The 25,250-nt window shown below is 39.5% G+C and overlaps 1 protein-coding gene across 1 annotated transcript; it reads left to right on the forward strand.

The window, feature by feature from the left end:
- Positions 1-13,019: 13,019 nt before the first annotated feature.
- LOC116504397 (keratin, type II cytoskeletal 6A-like) lies at positions 13,020-24,984 on the forward strand. The gene is made up of 9 exons (XM_032211390.1): positions 13,020-13,520; positions 15,671-15,888; positions 18,868-18,928; positions 19,895-19,990; positions 20,442-20,606; positions 21,233-21,358; positions 22,103-22,323; positions 23,357-23,391; positions 24,728-24,984. The coding sequence occupies exons 1-9, from the start codon at positions 13,020-13,022 to the stop codon at positions 24,982-24,984; spliced, it is 1,680 nt and encodes a 559-aa protein (XP_032067281.1).
- Positions 24,985-25,250: the final 266 nt, after the last annotated feature.

The raw sequence follows: 25,250 nt of genomic DNA on the forward strand, positions 1-25,250 counted from the left end.
TGGTGCCTGGCTCAATAATAGTGACTTTGAGAGGGATCCCTAGTGGACAACCATTTAAATATGAGCCAGTACTGTGCTGCAGCTGCCAAAAAAGCCAACATAGTTCTAGGCTGCAATAACAGAGGGATAACATCAAGATCATGTGAAGTGTTAATACCACTTTATAATGCCTTAGTAAGACCACACTTGGACTACTACAGTTTTGGTCGCCACAATGTAAAAAAGATGTTGAGACTCCAGAAAGAGTGCAGAGAAGAGCAACAAAGAAGATTAGGAGACTGGAGGCTAAAACATATAAAGAACGGTTGCTGGAATTGGGCATGTCTAGTTTAATGAAAAGAAGGACTAGGGGAGACATGATAGCAGTGTTCCAATATCTCAGGGGTTGCCACAAAGAAGAGGGAGTCAAGCTATTCTCCAAAGCACCTGAGGGCAGGACAAGAAGCAATGGAGAGAAGCAACCTAGAATTAAGGAGAAATTTCCTAACAGAACAATTAATCATTGGAACAACTTGCTTCTACAAGTTGTGACTGCTCCAACACTGAATGTTTTTAGGAAGATGTTGGATATCCATTTGTCTGCCAGGAAATTTCTCCTTAGTTCTAGGTTGCTTCTCTCCTTGATTAGTTTCCATCCATTGCTTCTTGTCCTGTCTTCCGGTGCTTTGGGGAATAGCTTTACTTACTTTTTAAGATTGGGCAACCATTTGTCTGAAATGGTATAGGGTTTCCTGCCGGAGCTGGGGGTTGGACTAGAAGACCTCCAAGGTCCCTTCCAACTCTTTTATTCTGTTCTGTTATTCTGAAAGGTAGAACAAGTTACTAGGAAAATTCTAAGTTGCATAATTTGGTTATTCTCTCTGCCTGGAGACTGTTATTATTTGCACTTGGATGTTTTCCAGTTAGTTCAGAAAGAATAACAAGACCACTTGTAATGTATAAATACCGCAAATGCATTTACTTCATAATAATATATTGCAAAAGTATTCCATTACCAAGATTCATTTTAGCTGAGAACTGTAGCTTGTCAACACATTCAGTGACAAAATAAACAGTACATTTCCCACACATTGCACTTGCTATGTTTTTACATGCCTTTTTCTACAAGAAGATAATCTCTATAAATATCAGATCTGAATCATTTTATATACACCTAGATACTATTTACTGATATTTATGTTATGTTTGGAAAAATAATATGCAACTACACCCTAAAAGTTGAGTAAATTATATTTTTCTTCATTCAGTTAACTTTTCATTACTAATTTTTTCCAAAATATAAAGCACATTTTAAGGAAGTAATGGTAGAAGAGAATTAGAACAATGGAAACGTAGTTAAGTGAATGTCTTCAATCCTTAATATAAGAACATGAATTGTTCCCAGATGAAGCTCTTCTAGAAAAGAATTTGCAACAAAATCTCAGTTAGCTGAGAATGTGAACAAAGATTTGTCACTAGACATACAAGAAAAAAAAGAGGTTTTAAAAATTAAGAAAATGAGAATGCCAATCCCAGAGGGTAATTGGAATAATTTTTTCTTGCTGTACTTACAAAATAGGTTTTTAAAGTTTTGAAGTGATTTGGGGCAAAGGAACAACAATTATCTGTATGGGTCAAGGAACAAGATTACATTATGCAATGTTGGCTTTTTCGATCAGAGTTAAAATGGGACCTAATATTTTGGGTGATCCTTTTTGGACTTGCTAACATCTGACCTGGAAAAATGGGCATTAACACAATAACTTGGTGGTTAAGCTTTTTTCCTCCTACAGTCACTTTATGTATCCTAATCTTACAGCCTCTAAATTGACCTAATATCTTGTCTTTTCACTTAAAAAATGTCTTTGTAAGCTTGCTCCGTCATGTTAAATGCTTTTGCTTATATTAGGACACTGGGACCACTTTATGCCTTCTAAATGTAGATTTGCTTACAGTTAAGAGTTGAGATATGGAATGATGAGCTTTACATTTGTTAATTAATGCTATTATTTTAGAGCTCTATTTGGATTTTTTTGCTGATCCCTCTATTGGAGAAGACATTACTTATTGGATCTGCCTAAAGTTAAAAAGCAGATGATGAGTTTTGTACCTGTTAATTAAGAGGAGGTGAAAAGATAGTGAAATTGTTTATACTTGCTGTAATGAGCGTGGGAAGTAACTCTCTGAGATTCCCCCCCCCCTCTTTCTCTTTCGTTTTCTTGCACCTTTTATTCACGCTTTCTACTTTTTCCTTTTTTAAAGTTTGTATTGCTTACTATTCTAATTAAATCTTGTAGACAATTATTAAGAAGAAGAAACATAATTAATATTTACAAATACTAGAAATTTTATTTTGAAGTAAAATCTCTTGTGTTATTGAATCAATCAGTCTATTCCATGGTTAATTTAATTTATTTTATTAAATGTGCATGCTACCCAATTCCCATTCATGTTAAAAATTGTTAAAACATTTTAAAACAAGTAACAATGAAAAAAAAATCAAAACAAAGCTTCTTCTGAAAACCCATGGATTTCCAGAATGTAAATGTTTTGGTTAGTGGCTAGCCAGCCCTCTGTCATATCTTTGGGAATTTGAATCCCTCCCCCACTTTTTAATGACTGAAGCTCCTCTTATCTGAATGCATATGTTTCTTCTGAGGTGCACAGGAAATGGACTTCTTTATTTTCTTCTCACTATGAATTAAACTGAACATGAAGACTGAGTAAACAGGGTTGTCAAACTCGATTTCATTGAGGGCCCCATCAGGGTTGTGTTTGACCTTGGGGGGTGGGGGACAGTGTGTGTGTTACCAGCTCAACGTCACTCATATTGGGGGTGCCTGTGGTGGCCCGAGCACTCTATCAACAAAAACAAGCTCCCGAGCTCTGTTTCCAGCTGCGATGCCTCCTGCAGCCCTCTGCCAATGAAAATGTAGCCTAGGAGGGCTGTGTGTGGCCCTCACGAGCTCTGTTTTCAGCTGCAATGGCCTCCTACAACCAGAAGTGGGTTCCTACCAGTTCAGACCGGTTCGGCCAAGTAGGTAGTAACTCGGCCGTGCATGCACCTGAACCGGTTTTATTGTCATCGTCGTAGGTGCCGCCATTTTGTTTTTTGCTTCTGTGCATGCGCAGAAGCATTTTTTTTTATTTCTGTGCATACACAGGTGCAGGACCCAAAGCACACCCCTGAGCAAAACGGCAGTAAAAGGAGCCAGAACCCACCCCTGCCTACAACCCTCTGCTAGTGATGACAGAGGCACTGCGGGCTGGTCCTTCACTGATTCCAGGGCTGCTGTGCAGGCCAGATCTAAGCATCCCGTGGGCCAGATCCAGCCCATGGGCCTTGAGTTTGACACCCCTGGAGTAGACCATGACCTCTCAGGGAGCATCTTGAAGGAAGTATTTAGCAAGGATTCAAATGCTGTTTTTTCCCAGTCAAACTAAGCCTTTTGGTTTAAATCTTCTTGACCTTGTTGGGTGTCATGATGCTTCTTGTCTGAGCTATTTTGAAGGGCTGTCCTTGGGTCTTGGGGCTGCACTTCAAGTCTCAGCTTAGGTGTGAAGCCCTTTTCCTCAGAGCCTTAAAGTTTGGCCCATGCAATTGCTTTAAAGACCATCCCTGCTTTTTCTACAAGTGCACGAGTAATTAACATTTCTGTGTGATTACTAGCAAATTTTAATATTCTCTGAAGAGCCCTTCTTTTCAATGCCTTGCCCTCACATGTGTTCCATTCCCACAAAGAATTCTTGAAGGCTGAAGAAGCTTCCACCCATTTCAGGATTGTGTTTCTCACTTGTACTAAAAGTGGACAGACAACAATTTCCTCCTACCCCCAGTCTCCCACACCCCCATTTCCACCATTCTTAAGCAGGTGATTGTTTGCATTGGAATCCTCTGACTTTGAGTGTGAAGAGCCATCCTTGAAAGCAACTTTGAAAGCACTCTATGATCATTCCTCTTGGAATGTCTGGGACCCTTCCCCGGAGAATTTGTTGACCAGTCATAGAGATCTGCCAGTAGTTGTTGCCAGAGTGGCTCTTCAACTCTCAAGGTCTGAGATCTTTGTTCACCATTAGTAAATTCTAACAGCATTAAAAAATTTTTTACTACTTGTTCTGTGGGCATGGCTTGGTGGGCGTGGTGTGGCTTGGTGGGAATGGCAGGGGAAGGATGCTGTAAAATCTCCACTCCCTCCCCACTCCAGGGGAAGGATACTGTAAAAATCCTCATTTTCTCCTGCTCAGCTGGGACTTGGAAGGCAGAAAATAGATGGGGACGGGGCCAGTCAGAGGTGATATTTACTGGTTCTCCAAACTACTCAAAATTTCTGCTACCAGTTCTCCAGAACTGGTCAGAACCTGCTGAATACCACTTCTGTCCTGTTCCCATTGACTGACTTAGCATTGAAAGTGTTATTTTATGGAAAAGGGAGATAAAATTCTATTTGCTTAAGTAATGATTAGGGTTGCCTGCATTCTTGCAATTCTTCTCCAATAGTGAACATTTCAACATTTCTTTGAAAATGGGCAGAGTTTGATGTTTTGAGGCCGCAGGTATGAAGGTATAAGGTGGATGTATCTGTACAGTGAAAAAAGGTAGAGTGAAACTCTTGAACAGAAGCAGGAAGAAAAAGCAATTTGGCCATTTGGTTTGAATAAAAGGAATTTTAAAAGAGGATAGCCTTTCAAAAGGTTTAGGAGGGCTGATCAACTGTTTCAAATGAAAAATGAATATGATTCAAATTCGAAGAACACTATCTTGAATGGAAGATCAAAATCACAATTTATTCCTTGCATACCTTCATAGGTAATAAGAATCTCTCAGGTGTGCCTGCTTTCACCTTAAAACCACTTTTGATTAAACAGTGTTATTATCTCCCTGCATCTTTTTTTGGTATCTAGCTATGCGGTGTGTCAGTATAAAGCCTGGTTAAGCAATCTAATTATGTGAGCGTGTACAACCCTTGTCTTATGCAAGTGTCTTGGTGGTTAGGTTACCCTTCTGTGACTGTCTAATGCATTGGACTCTAATTTTAGTGATTGAAGATGAACTTTAGTCCAATATATTTTGGGAAAGTCTCACCACCATGGAAGAAGTAGGCTATCAGGGATAGAGCAAGAGAAAGGTGTACATTTTGTGAGGTTAAAAACATTGGAAGGGGTTATTTATTGAATATATATAGTTGTGTTAAGCCCTGCTAAAGTGAAGCTAACCTTTAGATAACCCTAACTCAGAGGGGGTATTCAGCAGGTTCTGACCAGTTCTGGAGAACCAGTAGCGGAAATTTTGAGTAGTCCAGAGAATCGGTAAATACCACCTCTGACTGGTTCTGCCCCCATCTATTCTCTGGGCCCCAAGTCCCAGCTGATCGGGAGGGAATGGGGATTTTGCAGTATCCTTCCCCTACCTCGCCCACCAAGTCACGCCCACCAATCCACACCACGCCCACAGAACTGGTAGTAATTTTTTTTTTAATCCCACCACTCTTCTAACTGTTAACTCCAACTGTTTTGTGCTAAAGTGAAACTTACCTTTAGATTATCCTAACTGTTAAACCCAACTGTCTTGGAGGGAAACTTTGAACATTCATATTTGGGCAATTTTTTCACGTATTATGATTGGTTAAGGCCCTGTGGCCCCAGAATATAAATTACAGGCCTTGCCTGCTGTTCCTCAGTTCCAGTTTTAGTCAATAAATGCTGATGCATCTATGCTGATCTGCTCCATGCCTACTGAAGCCGACTACATAATAGAAAGCTCAAGCAAGGATTCATCAAGTGATTAATAGTTGGTTTGGGGCAGCTGGAGATTTTACATTGAACCACTCAGAATGACTCACACTGAGTCAGACTAATGGATCCACAGTGTCATGTGGGCTGTGCCATTTAAGAATAGTGAACTCAGCTTCCCATGAACGTTTTTTTATTTATTTATTTTCAAAATTTCCATTTTAAAGAACATGAGAGCTTCCTGTCTTTACTGAATTACATATATAGCACAGCAGTTATCAAATCTGAAAAAGATGCCCTATTGAAAGTTTGAAAAAATACAATATTGAAAGTTCTATATAAGCTATACTACACTTTAAAAAAGTTTTTGGCTAGATTAGGAAAACAACATTGCGACTAAGTGTTCTTTGTTTGTAGCCTTATAGAAAGCAAAGAGTTACTAAATATGCCTCTATTTGTAATGAAAGTTGGAAGTAACTTCTTTATGTATTTATTTTCTTTTTCTATAATGTATTCTTCTTTCATTTTCTCCTTTTCTGTACTTTTTATTGGTTTTTCTATTCCTTTTCCCAAAGTTTAGTTTGCATTCATTTTTGCTAATGTAATCAAAATTCTTAATAAATTTATATGTAAAAGGTTTTGACAGTCTTAAGGTTTCACATAAAATCCCCAAAATCTAGTGAGATGTTATCCAGCAAAGTCACTTGGGAAAACAGTGAAAGTTAGTGATATTTCAGTGAAATAATAGAAAATTTAGTAACTCTTTACTTCTAGGTAAAAGTTCCCCTCGCACATATGTGCTAGTTGTTCCTGATTCTAGGGGGTGGTGCTGATCTCCATTTCAAACCCAAAGAGCCAGCGCTGTCCGCAGACCTTTCTATCAGGGACGTGCAGTCACTAGAGGCAGGGGAGGCGGGGCCTCACCAGTCTCCTGAGGGAAAAGAAGAATTTTAAATAATTTTTTTAAAATAATTAAAGCCAGGGTAGTTGCTACCAGTTTCAAAGTCACAGTGGCTTGGTGTCTGCTCTCAGTGTTAACTATGGGAGGAGGCCAGAGAACTCGGGGCCTCTTTTGCCTAAGGAATTGTTCGCCTTTTAAAAGTTAAGGAGGAGTTAATAAGCGAAAACTTTCATATGTAAAAGAGGCACTGATTCTCCCGCCTCCTGATCAGGGAGCAGCGAATCATGCCTTATGAGCACGCTTACGTTGAGCACGCTTACGTTGGGTGGACAAGAGGAGAGTTGAGAGAGTTTCCACAGCTGGAAAAGGTGGATCGAAGGGAGGGGGGGGGATTCAAATTTATTGTAATTTAATTTGTAATTTTTTTATTGTGAGGTGTGTGTGTGTGTGTGTTTTTCTTTCTTCATAGCGGTGGGGTCGGAGGAGGCGGGGGGGCGAGGCGGCAGAGCGCGGAGGCGGCAGGGACGTTCTCGCCGCTGTGTCCCAACAGGCCAGGTGTCTCGCGTTTATGTCCACCATAAACGCGAGACGTCTGGCCTGTTGGACACAGTGGTGGTGGGGGAGGAATGGGCTGGGTGGGCTGGCTGGCTGGGGAGGGGGGAGCCCTTTAAAGCCCTGCTGCCGCATCTTCCCAGCAAGACTTCCTTTCGGCTCGCGGTTTCCCTTGCCTGCCTTAACCAAAGCTTGGCGCCCTGCCTCTGCTTTCGCGCTCTCCCTCCCTCAGCTGTGTAGCAGCGTTGGCGGTAGCTCTCGGCCTAAGGCGGCAGCATCGCACAGGCTGTGAAAGGAGGAGGAGGAGGAGGGAACCAAGAGAGGCTTTTACCGGGCGTGCGCCCCACAGCCAGGACCGTCATTGCGCCTCAAGCTGTGTTTCTTCCTGCAAAGCCCTTCGGGCAACCTGAGAGCTCCGCCTGACGCCCGAAGGGCTTTGCAGGAAGAAACGCGGCTTGAGGCGCAATGACGGTCCTGGCTGTGGGGCGCACGCCCGGTAAAAGCCTTTTAAACTTTTTAAAAGTGTAGCATAGTTTATATAGAACTTTCAATATTGTATTTTTTTAAACTTTCAATAGGGTATCATTTGCAGACTTCATAACTGCTGTGCTATATATGTAATTCAGTGCAGACAGGAAACAGTTGTGTTGAAATTCTTGGCCAAATAGTTGTATTTGAAATTCATGGGCAAATTCTCAGACAATTGCCAAATGTCCTGAGATTATTTTTACAAACTCATAAGGTAACCTTGAATTTGAAATGTCACCCCTTTATTTCATGATGTGCAACATTTGGGGAATCTAGTCGATAGATATCATGTTATTCACCAGTAAGATATGTCACTTCTTCCTATGGCTACAGTTGGAGTCTTTGTTAACATGGTGTCTTCTAGTCTTCAAATCCGTGTAAATTGTATTGTGACACTTGCTGAATCCTTTCTACTTTGTGAACTGGCACATGGATTGGGGTAGTCCTTAAAGTTTTAATGTAGTGTAAGTTGCACAGTGGATGGATTCTTCTGGGACTGTTTCCCCTCTCAAAGACACTTGTTGATGGGAAATGCAATTACCTACAGCTCTCCTTAACATGCTTTTGGCATGTGAAGGTTGCTGCCTAGGTTTAGTTGCCTGTAATGGTTCATACTTGGACAGATAACGAGTCTGACTGGTTGGTAAACAAGCAGCTGGAAACTCCTTTTTATTAGCAAAAAACATGCCAGTTCTCTAGTTCAATGGAAGGCAATTAAAAAGAAAATAAAGAAATTTCTATTTTGATGTCATTTCATGTTGTTGGTTTTTTTGGTGGAATTCTTGCAATCCCATGCTCATTTTTTTCTTCCGTAAGCTAATACAGGCTAAAAAGACTCCATGAAAATTGTGCTTGGAAAAAAAAATCACATTTGGATTTTGACAAATACCAAACAGCCTGACAACTTGCCTCCAGAAGTTGCGAATGCGCCAACACTGGAAGTTTTTAAGAAGAGGTTGGATAGCCATTTGCCTGAAGTGGTATAGGGCTTCCTGCCTAAGCAGCGGGTTCGACTAGAAAACCTCCAAGGTCCCTTTGAACTCTGTTATTATATTATTATATACTACTTTCCAAGCTGTCTGAGTGACAAGTCAGAGATGCAGAAGGACTCTGTGACCTGTTCCTTGGGTTATTCTAGAAATAAGGTTGGCAATGTTTTGAAAGAGCATTAAATCTCCATCCCAAAATTGCCTCACCAAGAAATCATAGAGGCAAAGGAAGGATGTAGGAGAAAGTAGGAGAAAGGTCTAATCAAAGTGTCAGTTCTGTATTTCACAGGAGTGCTAAAACTCATCCTAAAGAAAGCAGGACTATTGATTTTTTAAAAAAAATATCATTAAACCTATAGGTATATTGTACATATGGGTGTTGATGTAGATTTATGAAACTGGCATAAAATATGAGAAGATCCTGGAGCCCTGGGGAATTACCAGAGGGCTGGAAAAGAGTGGATGTAGTTCCCATCTTCAATAAAGGGGGAAAAATGGACGCAGGAAACTACAGACCTATCAGCCTGACATCAGTACCTGGGTAGATTCTGAAAAAGATGATCAAGCAGTGTATCCGTGAACACCTAGAAGCAAACAAAGTCATAACCAAAAGCCAACATGGATTTATCAAAAACAAATCATGTCAGACAGATCTTATTGCATTCTTTGACAAAGTGACAAAATGAGTGAACCACAGAAATGCTGTGGATGTAGCTTATCTGGACTTCAGTAAGGCATTTGATAAAGTAGACCACAACCTACTACTTGATAAGATAGAAAAAAGTGGGTTAGACAGCATTACTATCAGATGGAGTCATAATTGGCTGACCAATCGCATTCAATGTGTAGTCCTCCATGGAACTGCATCTACTGTACATGGAAGGAAGTATGCAATGGGGTACCCCCAAGTCTCTGTCTTAAGCCCAGTACTCTTCAATATCTTCATCAATTATTTAGATGAGGGGATAGATGGCGAACAGGGTGGGTGAAGATTTTAGTCTTCTGGTTCCCTTGAGGGCTGGTGAGGAAGGAAGAAAACGGCTTATAACAAAGAGGGTGGATGCGGCATCAAAGTGACTTTTCTAATCACTGTTCCTCCCCCGATGTGGGTCACCTTGGAGTTGAAGGGCCTTTTAGATAATTTCCTCATTTCTCTAAGGTGACCAGATTTTCAGATTGGTAAAGAGGGACACCTTTGACCGGGGGGGGGGGTGTTGATTAAAAATTTTATACGGAGCAACAAAAATTTTCATACAACGCAAAAATAGTATTGTAATGTTTTTTTTAAATTTCAACATAACTACAATTTACAAATATAAATTGTAACTGTTGCCAAACATCCAAATTTTGATCAGGTGACCATGAGGATGCTGCAATGGTCGCTAAGTGTGAAAATGGTCACTAAGTGTGAAAAATGGTCATCAGTCACTTTTTTCAATGCCATTGTAACTTTGGTCACTATATCACCTTTCTTGCCACAGTTCTTAAGTGAATAAATGCAGCTGATAAGTTAGTAACATAAGTGAATCTGGTTTCCCCATTTGACTTTGTCAAAAGGTGATTATATGACCTCAGGACACTGAAACCATCATAAATACGAATCTGTTGCCAAACATCAAAATTTTGATCGCGTGACCATGAGGATGCTGCAATGGTTGCTAAGTGTGAAAATGGTCGCTAAGTGTGAAAAATGGTCATCAGTCACTTTTTTCAATGCCATTGTAACTTTGGTCACTATATCACCTTTCTTGCCACAGTTCTTAAGTGAATCTTAAGTGAAGATGTTATATCTTAAGTGAATCTTAAGTCTTAAGTGAAGATGTTATACAGTAGAACCTCTGGTCACGAACACTTCTGACCAAAATATTCACATTCTCTCCCCCCACCCCGCTGCTGATTTCCCCTTCTGCACCATTTTTTTTGTAAGCGCCAAATTTCCAAAATTAGGTTTGATTCATGACCAAATCAGTTTGCGACCAATGTTATGGAACGAATTATGGTTGTGACAAGAGGTTCTACTGTATTCATGCCTTTACATACTCTATATCACCTCAAAATGTTGCACAGCATTCATAAGTTTCTAATACAGATAAAATTAAATACAACATCAAAACCATAAAAAAGTAAAATTAACCTGGCTGGAAAATCCTATGCCTGTCTTGCTATTATTACTGACACACTTGCTGCAGTATTTGATGGCTAAAGATAAAAAAATATTGTTAAAGTGTGTATTATGTTCACTCCCATGTCTTGTCTGCTGCGTTGATTTTGAATTCATTAAAAGAGCTTATTTTACATCAAATCCCTCTCATATTATTCTCCTATGTTCAATAAACCCTAAGAGACAGCATACTATACATGAAATTCCTGTAACTGTATATTTAGTAAATTGTGGAGCTGAGTTTATCCAATTAACTCAGTTTTTGGACTTGAGTAATCACATACAATAAAGGAAATAAAACTATTTAGAATGAAGTGTAGTTGGCTATTTGTGATTAAGGGTGTCATGCAGAAACAATTATAGTTTTGATCAGGAAAATACCCTAAAAAAACCCTTTTGTTCTTTCAGGGTTTTTTTAAATGATTTTTCCATGGCACATCATAGTGTTACACATATTGTTTTGAATAAAAAAACAGCAGCTGCACATTTTTAAAAACTTACATTATTTTAAAATGCATTAAAAAATAAAAGAAAAAAACCCAGCACATTTACCAGCAGGCAGAAACTCCAAGTCAATCCAAAATGATATAGATGTTAATACAAAGAACTGAGCAAATTGAAACTTTCCCACCATTTTGGAGCAGTCCTCCAACCTCTGCGCCCCTCCCCTCCAGAAAATCCAGGAAGTAACACTGGCGACCTCTCTAGCCATTTCCTGCAGCTCTATGGTACTAGATCATTTTTTTCTTATAAAATGAGGTAAACGTAATGCGGCGCAGCGCGGGGGGGATCCGTTTTGTTGCTTTAACGTTTTAATATCTTCAATGAAAGTACTGAGACAGAGAGAGAGAGGGATTAGACAGGGTGTCTTTTGTCTTGACCCGGTTAGGATTTCTTAAGCAAATCCACTGGGCTTTCAACATGAAGCCAGAAAATTGGGACTTTTTTAAAAGGCGGAGGGACATGGGAAAAAATTGTTATAAAGCGTGCTTCTCACGCTGAAATCGGTACGTCTGGTCACCCTACCTTTCTCACACATAGAGCCTCCAGTTCTTCACACAAATCCTTTGCATTATTTCTCAGTAGTTGTTAGACCACATGATTTCTTGTTCGTATTTATTTTTCATAAAACTCAAAACTGTGCATTAAACTTTAGATTGTAACCAACTTGGGATAAGGACATGACTTATGCAAAATGCCATGTATTTGGGCATTAAAGAAATAATAGTATCAATAACGTTTATGTGTTCATTTTTATGTATTTTTAGTTTGTGTAATTTATACTAAAAAGTAATACTGAACGGGCAGACAGGTTTCTTTTTCCCAGAAATTTCCCAGTGATGGCAATAGCACTTAGCAGAGATGCTGATGGAACAAAATGTCCATTTTGGTAAGGAGTTGGAATAGATATTGCTCGATATTATGATTCTGTAGTTGAGAAAGTGTATTGGGATGAATTGGGGATGATCAGGAATCAGATATGTTGTCTTGAGTTCCTTATATTCCCGGTGAAAGGACAGCAGATACACTGGCTATCTTTGACTACATACTTTTTTTGTGTGGAGGGGGGGGGAATGATGCTGAGAAAATGTCCCCCTCCTCCTACTGAGAAATCAGAGAGATTTTTGTAGGATTTCTTTCTTTTATTTCAAGAAAAAAAAATCCAGGGACAGGTGGTGCAGTCATGGGTGTGGATTTAAAAAAGATTTTTTTTTCTGGAACTTGCTGAAAAGAATAATCTGCCATCAGGTTTAAGCAAAAAAGAGGGATTAGGATGTATCTTAAGGCATTATTTTTTCTGCAGGGCTAAAGAATGTCAAAGAAACTAGCCAAGCCCTCTCATACAGACAGTAGTCATAGCAGCATCTAACATTCACTGACAGAAGGGTGATGCAGATAATCTGGGGTTGTCTAGAGTTCACAGTCAGCTTCTTTAGCTCCTTTGGGGTGTGTTTCAGGGAAGGTCAGTTTCTGGCACCGTTCAAGAGGGAGGGTTCGAAGCACACCTAAGCCCAGGAATACAATAAAAAAAATGATTTTCCACTCCCCTCTCACCCAAGCCAATTTTCTGAACAGATAAAAAGGAAGAGTCTCACCTTGTTGGGATAAGGGCTCAGTTGTACTCCGAACTGGGAACATCTTCCTTGAAAAAGCCACTGCCACCAGCCAGCTATTCATCATGTCTCGTCAGTCTTTTGGGATAAGCATGTCAGGAGGGAACAAGGGATTCAGCTCCAGCTCAGCTTGCTTCTCAGGTGGACAAAGAATGAGCTTCAACACCGCTTCCACAAACCGTGGATGTTCTGTCCGTAGTGGAGGTGGAGGTGGAGGTGCTGCCTTTGGCAGCAGAAGCCTATATAATCTTAATCAAGGGGGCAACAAGAGAATCTCCTATGGTGGAGTTGGCAGTGGCTTTGGTGCAGGTTTTGGTGGGGGTTGTGGCCAAGGGGGTGGAAGCTTTGGAGCTGGTGGTGGCTTCGGTGCCGGTTTTGGAGCTGGTGGGGGCTTTGGTGGTGCCTTTCAAGGTTGCCCACCAGGAGGCATCAAGGAGGTGACTATCAACCACCATCTCCTGCAGCCCCTCAATTTGGAGATAGATCCAGAGATCCAGAAAGTGAGGGTAGAAGAGAGAGAGCAGATCAAGACTCTTAACAACAAGTTTGCCTCCTTCATTGACAAGGTGAGACCGTTGCAAAAATAATCTTCTTATTTTTCTAAACCTTTCCTTACTTTCTTCAGCATAGTTTTAAGATTATGGTACATGTAGTTTATGAATTGCTTTAAAAAACAGTAAAGCTCAAGAAAAATGGAGTGATTTTAAAAGCTTTACAGCGAATTATGTTGTCACTAAATCTCCATTCCTTGTTTTATATTGTATGTATACTTTGGGGAGAAATGATAAAATGTGGTTCTTGAGAGAATAATAGATAAGTTGTTTTAGAAATGTAAGAGAATAAGAACAGAAATGAAGGAGAAAAAATATATTTGCTGGGCACATCTACTGTGATTAAATCTGTAACTGTCCTGTTTCATTCTCTCAAAGAATTCTGGGAACTGTAGTTTGGCGAAGTGCTAGAAATCCCCAAAGATGGCTCTAAGCTTAAAGGCAAAATAACTATCACATACCAGGATGTCGAAGAGAAATTTGACTCTCAATCTAGTTGAAATGTATACTATTGATATGCTGTTACTTTGCATCTCGTGCTATTTTCTTATGCTGTCAGAATTAACATACAGCCAATAAGACATCAGTAGAGAAAAGACAGGCCAATAAGAAACAGGAATTTTAATTGTCCAGTTATCATTATGTCAAAGGGCAGAAAAGTATATATATATATATATATATCCTTTAGGTAGGCTGCAAATCACTAACCATGGTCATTAAGTGTTCATTCACAGTAGTGATAGACACAGGATTGTGGTTGACTTTTATGACTTTTTAAATGACTTTTATTTGCAATTTCAGTACTCTTATCTCTCAGCCAACCTCAAGGATCCTATGGAAGAATAGGAAGTAAAACCTCTAATTCTAAATATGAGGGGTGACCCCGATTGTGAGCCATGTAGGGGAAAATGCAGAAAGAAAGAAAAATAGAACATCCAAAATGGTTTGGAGAGAGAACGAAAATTAGTGCTAGTAGATGCCATGAATGTGCCTTTGTGGTAGATCTGGATTAGCAATCATTGTGAGTGTTCTATGGAAGATGTTGTGCTCCTGGTTCCTGTGGTGTGACTTATTTGGAGGCTTAGTGGTATGGAAACTTATTTTAGTGATGCGGTTGTTAACATCATCAGACAGACAACTCCAGGAAAAGAGAATAACCTAACTAGTATAAAAAAGAAAAACACATTTTTCCTGTTGCATAAAGTATTTTAAGGCCATGGTTGCCAACAACACGTGGCATGATTTCAAATTACCTTTGGTATGGTAATTGCTCTGTTGTGTCCAATGCTTTAGCTACTTTGTCCATAAATCTTGATATTAATTTTTTATTATTAACGGAAAGGTTATGAGAACTTGATGAGGTGACATCCAGGCTTGATAGCTGTACTGATATGTACATGTAACACACAGTCCCCCCAGACCATTAGTTGACCTACCACATGTTCTTACATTCAAAAGGCAAGGAGAAAAAACTTAGATTATAAACTCAAAGTATGCAAAGTACTTTTACATTAGTTGCTGCATTGCTTATCTGCAATAAAATGTTTAATCTTACCAAGTTGTAGGTGGGAATCTTCTGTAGAGTCTAGTCAAGAAGACTGCCTAAAGATTGCACTGAGTTGAATGAGGCTCAGCTGTGAAGATGGATGCAAATTTTGTAGTTGAGAATTTGCTAGTGTTGGAGGCAGATATTGGTAGACTTGTTGTAGTGGAGTACAGTAAGTTAGTATATTTCTTCAAAGGATTCATTGATGTAAAATGGGACAAATCTATTACATTTCATACTTAAGAGAACTGTTACTGATGTAGTCTCCTCAATATTCTTTGTTTTAATATTGCCAATAGCTCAAAATGTGTATTTGTAGCAGCAGTAAGTAAAATAACACATTGTTCTGTATGGACTGTCTTCACGAATTCTAATGTTTTCCATTGGGTTGAGGAATATTTCTCCATATGGTTTAAAATTCTGCTCAGTGCTGCCTGGGTGGCAGATGAGACTTGGGGTCTATCAGTAAACAAAGGTCCATATTCTAGAGAGAGAATGAAGAGGACTGGATTCCGACACTCATTAATACTAAGAATTTGTAGAAAGAACATTTCTAAACAATCCACTCTGAATCATTCTAGAAGGCACAGAAATAAAATAATATCCATTCTCTTTTTAGGTCCGTTTTCTAGAGCAACAAAATAAAGTATTGGAGACCAAGTGGAAACTCTTGCAAGAACAGGGCCAAGGCACTGGCGGTCAAAAAAATCTGGACCACTTCTTTGAAGCTTATATTAACAATCTAAGGAGGCAGCTGGACGGTCTTCTGAACGAGAGGCGGGGACTTGACTCAGAACTGAAAAACTTCCAAGACCTTGTGGAGGATTTCAAAAACAAGTAAGGGAAGAATTAATCCAAATTCATAGTTCTTGATAGTCTTTCATATAAATTCATGAAAATTGGGCTTTGTTAGATAAATGTCCAGTACTACTTCCCAGGGGTGGGTTGCTGCCAGCATTGCTGGCTGTTTGGTGCCTCAAAATTTTTTGCTTCACATGTGTGCACGCCAGATGCACGCTACACGTGTGTGCAGATTTGCAAATAAAAAGGTCTGCACATGCGCAAAAACTTAAAAAATGAAAAAAAAATACATTTTTCCACTGAAACTTGTTCTTTGCATGAGCAGAACCGAAAAACAAGATGGCAACCCCGTAGGAGAACCGGTTCGGGGGCGTGGAAGCAGGGGAGGGTTCTTGCCAGTTCTAACCACTTCTGTAGAAGAGGTTCCACAAATCTACAGTGCCGTTTAGAACCGGTTCCAGCTCCCTCCCCCCGCCCATCCGCACATCATCAAGATGAAGAGCGAGAGGAGGAATTCTGGGAGTCGAAGTCCACAAGTCTTAAAGCTGTCAAGTTTGAACACCCCAGGGTTTTTTTTTTTCTAAAGGGTTAGGGGTGCAAGGGTCTTGTAACTTGACAGCTTTAAGACTTGCACACTTCAATGCCAGAGTTTCTGAGCCAACATTTTGGTTGCTAAGTAAGAGTGTTGTTAAGTGAGTTTCACCACATTTTACAAGTTGGTCATGCCCACCCAGTCACATGGCTGGCAAGCCACTCCCACTTTGTCACATGGCCAGCAAGCCACTCCCACAAAGCAGGCCACACCTACAGAAGAGGTTCTAAAAAGATTTGAAACCCACCACTGCGTGGCAGGCATGGATTCCTGCAGGTTCCAGTGACCCAGGTGGCCAAGTTACTACTGGTTCAGCTGAACCGGTCCAAATTGGTAGGAACCCACCTCTGCTACTTCTGTCTCATGAACAAGCTGGAACAATCTACTCATGACATTTCGAGGGGGTGTTTTTTCTTTACAAGCTGATCCATTTTTTCTCCTTTTCAACGCACATGCTTAATTATCTACCATATAGAATAGAAAGACATGTCTTAGCCCATCTTTCTCCTTCCTTTCTTCCCTCTCTGTATCTATCAGTGTGGGCTATATTCACTGAATCCTGCCAATAATCTGTTTCATGGAACGTTTTTAATCTTGGCTGCTGCGCACTGTTCAGTTTTTAGGGAATGTACATCCGATTGGGGAGGAATTGCTCCTTTAAGATGCTTATACAGGTAGTCCTTGACTTACAACAGTTTGCTTAGTGACCGTTGGAAGTTACAACGGCACTGAAAAAAGCGACCTATGACCATTTTTCACACTTATGGATGTTGCAGCATCCCCCGTGGTCATGTGATTTACATTCAGATGCTTAACAGCTGACTCACATTTATAATGGCTGTAGTGTCCCCAGCTCCCCTTTTGGTGACCTTCTGACAAGCAAAGCCAATGGGGAAGGTAGAGTTATTGAACAACTGTATTACTAACGTAAGAACTGCAGTGATTTACTTAACAAATGTGGTAAGAAAAGTCATAAAATGGGGCAAAATTCACTTAATTTTCACATAGCAAATTCACAAAATTCACGTAGCAATATAAAGTTTGGGCTCCATTGTGGTCGTAAGTTGAAGACTACCTGTAATTTAGACCAATATAATAGGGTTGAATTCCAGAACCTTTTTAGTACAGCTTCTTTTGCTCCATATTGTTCAAAACATAGATATTACCTTCAGCTATAAAGTAATGCTGTACAATAGCCCAAGCTTGGGAAACTTATGTTCCTCAGCATCTAGAACAGTGTTTCGCAACCTTGGCAACTTTGAAATGTGTGGACTTCAGAGCTCAGAATTCTTTAGGGAGCATATGCTGGAGAAACACACTAATCTAAATGGTCCTAAGTCTGAATAAATGTGATAAACAATGAAAAGCAGTATGTGAGTTACAAATCTGTAGGAGCTGAATGACTCACATAATAGTTAACGGTAAATAGATCTGTCATTTTCTTTCATTTGCATGCCACAAATATTTTAAAGCATTTTGATTGTTAGGGCATTTTAGAAGTCATGGTTAATCCTATTCCCACTTTCCAGATCTTTTAAAAAAAGTAAAATAGGGGATCACAAATATGGAAAAAATAAGTGTCTTTGATTTTTTTAGTTAAATATTAAATTATTATGGTTGGTCAATCAGATTATCAATCCTATTGAGTATTATTATTATTATTATTATTATTATTATTATTATTGCAACAATAGAATTGTATCACAGCGGCCAGTTGTTTCGCTGGATTTGGCATTGATTACTAGTCAGGTCCCACCCAGGGGCCAAGGACGTCGTAACGTATTTTTGTAATATGCGTGCAGATCCAAGCAGTGAGGCTTTTTGCATTTGACTGATGGTGATTTTGTCAATTTTTAACTGTTTTAAATGTAATTCCAGTGCTTTTGGAATAGCACCCAGTGTGACAATTACCACTGGAATTACCACTGCTGGTTTGTGCCATTATTATTATTATTATTATTATTATTATTATTATTATTATTATTATTATTATTATTATTATCAACAACTCCAAAGTAAAGAATCTTGCAAAGGAGTGCAATAGCTCAGTGGTTAAAGATGTTGAGTTTGTCAGCTGGAAAGTTGACAGCCCAGGTTTGAGACTCGAGCACCGCTTAATAGATTAATAGGTACCATTTTAGTGGGAAGGAAACAGTGTTCATGTGCCTTTGGCATATAGCTGTGCTGACCACAAGACTATGGAAAATGTCTTCGGACAACACTGGCTCCCTCGGCCAAGAAACGGAGATAGCACCGCCACCTAGAGTCGGACATGACTGGACAGGGAAACCTTTCTCTTTTAAAGATTCTTAAAGAATTTGAAATGCCATAGTTTGGAAAGTGTGAATGAATGGATGATACATTGGAGACCATAGTATCAGACACTCAAAAGGAGAAATTTAACCTTTCTTTCTCTTTGTCAGATATGAAGAAGAGATTAACAAGCGTACTGCAGCAGAGAATGATTTTGTGCTCTTGAAAAAGGTAAGCGTTTCAACTGCAATGATGAAGGGATGAAAAGGAACATTGGTTTGAGTTTGATTGTAACAATAGGCATATCTTGTTGAAAGTTTTAGGATATTCCCACAGTGCCCTTCCCATTAAATTATGCTTGCCTTCAACACTGTTTGCGATAAATCCTACTGCTTCTTTATGAGTTGAGAGAAAAAAAAATCTAAAATGGTACTTGTAAGAGATAACCAGGCTGAGCCCAAAGGAGGGAATCAAACCTGTCATCAGTTTGGAGTCCCTTCACATCCACAAGAGACCCAAGTACAGCTTCCTTGAATTCCATTGACTCTTATTTGCCACCAACTTGCCTTGACCGTTAGTAATTCAGATTTTTGTTTAGAGATAATGTAGAATAAACTTGTACTCATTTGAACAACCCTGGTTCCTGACTTCTTGTGCCTGACAGTAATCAGTTTCCTATAATATCCATTTCCATGCTGCTGCTTGTAAAAGATTGGGATTTGTTTGAGTGCCATGTTCACTATTTTAGAGATTAATATAAAATAGCACTGCCCAAGAGTAACTATACTGTCTAGGAAGTTGAAAATGTCCACAGCAGGTAATAAGTAAGGAAGAGAAGTAAGATGCTATTAGTTGACATTGATAAGACATATAGCTGCTTTTGATGTTTGGTTAAAAGACTTAGATGCTTTCATGCCAGACTGAAAATTGCACTTTAAAAGAAGAGATGAAAATAATAATAATAATAATAAAAAAACAGAGAATTAGAGTCTTTTGCTACCATTCCCATTTATCCATGAGCTCTTACAAACATAATTTCTATGTAACAGAACAACATTCTTGGCTCCTTGTGTTGTGGTTTAATTCTGAAACTGCCATTTTTAGAAGAAACGCTATCCTTTAACTCAAGATCATTTTCATCATCTTTATTGTCAGATGTGCAGAAGACTGAACCATCTTTTGTTTTTCCTCCCCCAGGATGTAGATGCTGCTTACATGAACAAAGTGGAACTGCAGGCAAAACTGGATGCCTTAACAGACGAAATCAATTTCCTGAGGTGTCTCCATGAAGCTGTAAGTAAATGTGATCACTAAAACAAGTAACATGGCATGTGATAGAGCCCTTGTTTTGAGAGACTGTGGACATTTTTGAAATTTGCAGAGCACATTGTGGACTCTCTTGCATATGGTTCACAAAATCTGGCACACACACACACACACACACACACACACACACACACTTTCCAGAGTTCAAACATGAGCATGGGTTTGATGTAGTAGTTAAGATGCTGGAATAGAAACTAGGAGGAGATGAGCTCTGCCTTGACCTTATGCATGGAAGCCAGCTAGTTGACTTTTGACACGCATGACAGAATTGTTATTGTGGGGAGCAGAAACCATTATGTATACCACCTTGAAGTAACACAATGAAAGCAAGATATAACAAAAAATAATCCACAAATACATTGGAGAAAATTAATATGTTCAGGTTGGATTAATTAAGCTGATCGGATTCCCTTTGCAGGAACTGAGCCAAATGCAACAAACTGTTTCTGATACCTCCGTTGTCCTTCAAATGGACAACAACCGGAACTTGGACTTGAATAGCATCATTGCTGAGGTTAAAGCTCAATATGAGGACATTGCCCAGAAGAGCCGGGCAGAAGCAGAATCCTGGTATCAGGGCAAGGTGAGCTTTCAAATGTTTGTACGCTTTTCCAATATAGAATAATACTCAGCTGAGATATAGTTATATCATATGCAATAAATCTGAATGAGCTCTCTTGGAGTGCTTTGACCATTGAACTGTACACTCTTAGGGGACACAATAAGCAGTGGGTGGACATTAAAAGCTGTCTGATACTGAATTAGCCCTTGGGTTTATCAAAGATCTGAAGCATCCTCCTGGGGAAAGTCTAAGGGGTTGCTAAGAGTTGACACCAACTTGATGATACATAATTACTCAATCAGTCAATGGGTTTATCTGGCTGAAGGCATCTTCCAGAGTTTCAGAGACAAGCCCCTATTTGTAGAAGCTGTGCATTGAACCTATGCCCCCAAGTACTGCCAAGTACTGCCAAGTACTAAAATGCCAAAGGGTCTTTTGGTCAAAGCAGCCAATGATCCATTTGCACTACTTCAGAAAGTTGTATTATAGACAAAGCCTTTGAAAAAGTGCATTTGCTATAATCACATCTGTTCTGCAGACAGCTTTGTAAAGATATGACAGCATTTGGGGGAACCTTAATTAGTTGAGCCTTGCTACTAAAGATTTTCAGATATAATCTTTCACTTCCGTCTTTTTTGGAATGCTAGTATGAAGAACTGCAGGTATCAGTTGGGAGACATGGTGACAGTCTGCGCGACACCAAGGCTGAAATCGCTGAGCTGAACCGGACAATTCAGAGGATGCGAGCTGAAATAGACAATGTGAAGAGGCAGGTGAGGCCAGAAGATTTTTGTAGGAACTTGAGGAAGGGGAAGTTTCTTCAGAATTTCCTAATGTGTAAAAACCTCATTTGGTTAGTCCGAGTTAGTTGTTGATGCCTTAATTGCAACAGTGTGAACAGAATATAAAATTAAAAAAAATGCATCAAGCAAGAAGATGCAACCTCAATGTTCTTGTTTTCCATAAACTACAGTATAAGTTTCCAAGTGCACGATAACTTTGATAATTGAGTTATCAGTGGGAGGCACTGATGTCCTTTGGATAATAATAAAAAAGACCCTTAGAAGCATCATCTCCTATTTTAGCTATTTGTTTTCCCCTAAAAGCCTCTTGGACTATGGAATACCACTATGGTATATTTTCTGATGGTGCCAGTGTCCTGCAGGCCTGTAAGAAAATGGCAGAAAGGAGTAGGGACATAGTTATAATTGTATTTGTATTTATGTTGATGGACAACTAAGGCACCAGGCTGGAAAGTTGGGGACCATAAGTTCAAGTCCCACCTTAACTATGAAAGCCAGCTGGATGACCTTGGGCCAGTTAGTCTTTCTCAGCCCAACTCACTTCACAGGACTGTTGTTGTGGGGAAAATAGGAGGAGGAAGGTGTATTAGACATGTTTGCCACCTTGAGTTATTTGTACAAATAATAAAGGCAGGGTACAAATAAATAAATGGACCCAGGAAGAAATACTTTTGCGATCTTCACTATTCTACAGAGGTTTCCTTTATCTTCCAGTGTGAGAAGCTGCAGGCTTCCATTGCAGAAGCCGAGGAGCGTGGTGAACTGGCACTCAAGGATGCCAGAGAAAAGCTCTCTGAACTAGAGGAAGCTTTGCAGAAGTCTAAGGAAGAGATGGCCCGTCTCTTGAAGGAGTACCAGGAGCTGATGAACGTTAAGTTGGCACTTGATATTGAAATTGCTACCTACAGGAAATTGCTGGAAGGAGAGGAGAGCAGGTGGGTGAAATGTATTTGAATGGACAAGTATCTCAAATCTCCATGAAGGGACAATATAGGAGTAGTGGTAGCACCCTATAGGAGACAATATAGGAGTAGTGGTTCAAATGCACTATTGCAGGCTAACTCTGCCCACAGCCAGGAGTTCGATTCTGACTGGCTCAAAGTTGACTCAGCCTTCCATCCTTCCAAGGTTGGTACAATTTGAGGACTCAAATTGTTGGGGGCAATATGTTGACATTTTTAAACCACTCAGAGAGTGCTGTAAAGCACCGTGAAGTGGTCTATGTAAGTCTAAGTGCTATTGCTAATGACAAAAAAAAAAAAAAAAAACCAAATCTAGCACATGTTCCTTTTTTCCTGGCCTCATTTGTTACCTTTTGCACTGTGGATCCAGTATGCCACTCAGAAATCAATGCAACTTTAGACCCAGAAAAAGATTTATTGAGTTCTCGTCTTGTGAAAAATCTGGCTGAGTGCAGCCCTTTGAATGCTTCAAGGTGATTGTTTTGAAAAAACAGATTAAGCCTAAAGCTTTTTCATGTTTTTCAACCTCAGCAACTTTAAGATGTCTGGATTCCAACTCTCAGAATTCTGGGAATTGAAGTCCACATATCTGAAAGCTTCTGAGGTTGAGAAACATTGACCTATAGGGAATACATACTACAATGTAGATGTCTCAACTCAGATAAGGATTTATTTAAACATAGTGGCATGGAGAGACGATCCACACGACTTAGATATTTTTATCGATCACTGAGAGTCATGGCAAAGTAATATGAGATAAATATCATGCTTATCTGAACTGGAAGGACTGAAATAATAATCTGGAATTATTTCCTAAAAGTTATAAACTTAATGACCAAGCAAGGAGGTTGCAGTACATTTATTATAGCTCTATGGCAGACGGTACTAGCAAAGTTTAAAGAGATTTCTTCATACTGATTATATATTGTTTTTAAGCATTTTATACGGTTGCCCAATTGAACATAACCATTACTAACACATTATAAATACCACTTTTTCTTCACAGAATGTCTGGAGAGTGCCAAAGTGCTGTGAGCGTCTGTAAGTAAAACTAGTCTTATGTTTTTATTCATAATCTACTTTTCACAACTAAATAAAAAATCCAGAATAAACTCTCTTTTCGTGATGTGCATGGCAGCAAAGCTGATTTTTGTTAAGCATTATACGATGGTCATATTCATCTAAAACCAGTGGTGGGATTCAGCCAGTTTGCACCACTTCGGGAGAACCGGTTGTTAACTTTCTGAGCAGTTTGGTGAACTGGTTGTTTGAAGAAATCATTAGGGAAGAGAACCGGTTCTTAAATTATTTGAATCCCACCACTGTCTAAAACCCATCATAAGTCTAGTTTGCAGGGGAATTTAATGCAAAGTTAATGTAATAATTTAACTACAGAACTTTGCAATAGTGCAGAAATGGTAAATTAATTGCCCTCCATATATTTCTGAAATACAACCATTACCATTCTACATGACCAATAATGAAGGGCAGCGATAGTGAAGTGGTCAGAATCTGGTGGGCCATGAATTCTAGTAATGAACTTTGCTGCAAATGCATTTTATTTATTTGTTTATATAACCATCTAACTTGCCACAGGGGACTCTGGACAGTGTTCAGTATACATGTTTAATGGTTATCATGCTGAATCTGTCTCTCACTCCCTCACACACACAATGTTTACAACATGGCTGTTTGGTAGCTTTATGACTATGTGTTAATTTAAAAAAAACACATTAAATCTGACATCCAGATACAAATTTGAATTTTCCCCTCTTCTCTCTTCCTTTTTTTAAAACACAACAAAAAGTGTCAGTTGAGCTTCATGGATAGACGTTAAATTTTATTTTATTTTATTTATTTGTTTTGCCAAGCGTGTATAAGATAATAGATATAGGTACATACAAGATTATGAATACATGAAATAGACATGAATAAATGGTGTGGTTAGGACAGGAATGGTCGGCACATTGGTGCGCTTATGCATGCCCCTTACAGACTTCTTAGGAATGGGGTGAGGTCAATAGTAGGCAGTCTAAGGTTAAAGTTGTGGGGGTTTGGGGAAGAAACCACAGAGTCAGGTAGAGCATTCCAGGCATTGACCACTCTGTTGCTGAAGTCGTATTTTCTGCAATCGAGTCTGTAGCGGTTTACCTTAAGTTTGAATCTATTGTGTGCTTGTCTATTGTTCTGGTTGAAGCTGAAGTAGTTTCTACTTCAAGTTCCTACATCAAGTTCCTAGGAAAAATGTCTAGGATGAATCAGATTTCCTTGCTGTTTCCAGCCATGTTCAACATCATGGTTGTTTCCATTGTAACCACCATTGGGAAGTGTTTGCCTTAATGAAACTTGTAATAATCTTGGTTCTTTTTTCTTCCAGCTGTGATAGGCTCTTCCATGACTTCTGGTGGAGGAATGGGTGGTAGCTACGGAGGAGGATCATGCTTTGGAGGAGGATCTGGTGGTTTTGGTGGCTTCAGCTCTGGAAGCGGGAGAGGTGTATGCAGCATAGGTGGTGGAGGAGTCTGCTCTGTAGGAGGAGGGTATGGAGGAGGATATTCCTCTAGCTGCGGAAGTGCCATTGTGAAAAAAACTACCTCCTCCTCTTCCTCCTTCATGAGTTCAGGCAGGAAGTAACAAGCAACAGATGCAATGACAGCCTGCCACTGGATCAAAGAAACATTCTTCTGATGATCTTCACCAAGCATACCCAACCCAACCTTGGCATCTTTCAAAGAAAAGAACTTTGTCTCTTACAACCACTGTGTCTGTTTTCTCAGAATATATCTAGATCTTGCATTCTTTGTCCTTGACTCATTATCACGTTTCATGCCCAAATATCAATCAGAATGAATCAGTCATAATAACAATTGCAAAGCACATCCAGGCTATGTTTGCATAAA

This window comes from Thamnophis elegans, chromosome 2 (assembly GCF_009769535.1).
Source record: "Thamnophis elegans isolate rThaEle1 chromosome 2, rThaEle1.pri, whole genome shotgun sequence".
NCBI lineage: Eukaryota > Metazoa > Chordata > Lepidosauria > Squamata > Colubridae > Thamnophis > Thamnophis elegans.

Excerpts from the sequence above, each read along its gene's own strand:
- LOC116504397 (XM_032211390.1), top strand. The coding sequence starts at position 13,020 with ATGTCTCGTCAGTCTTTTGGGATAAGCATGTCAGGAGGGAACAAGGGA. Across the intron at positions 19,991-20,441 it reads TGAGGTGTCTCCATGAAGCT|GAACTGAGCCAAATGCAACA; the intron begins GTAAGTAAATGT and ends TTCCCTTTGCAG. Across the intron at positions 22,324-23,356 it reads CTGGAAGGAGAGGAGAGCAG|AATGTCTGGAGAGTGCCAAA; the intron begins GTGGGTGAAATG and ends TTTTCTTCACAG.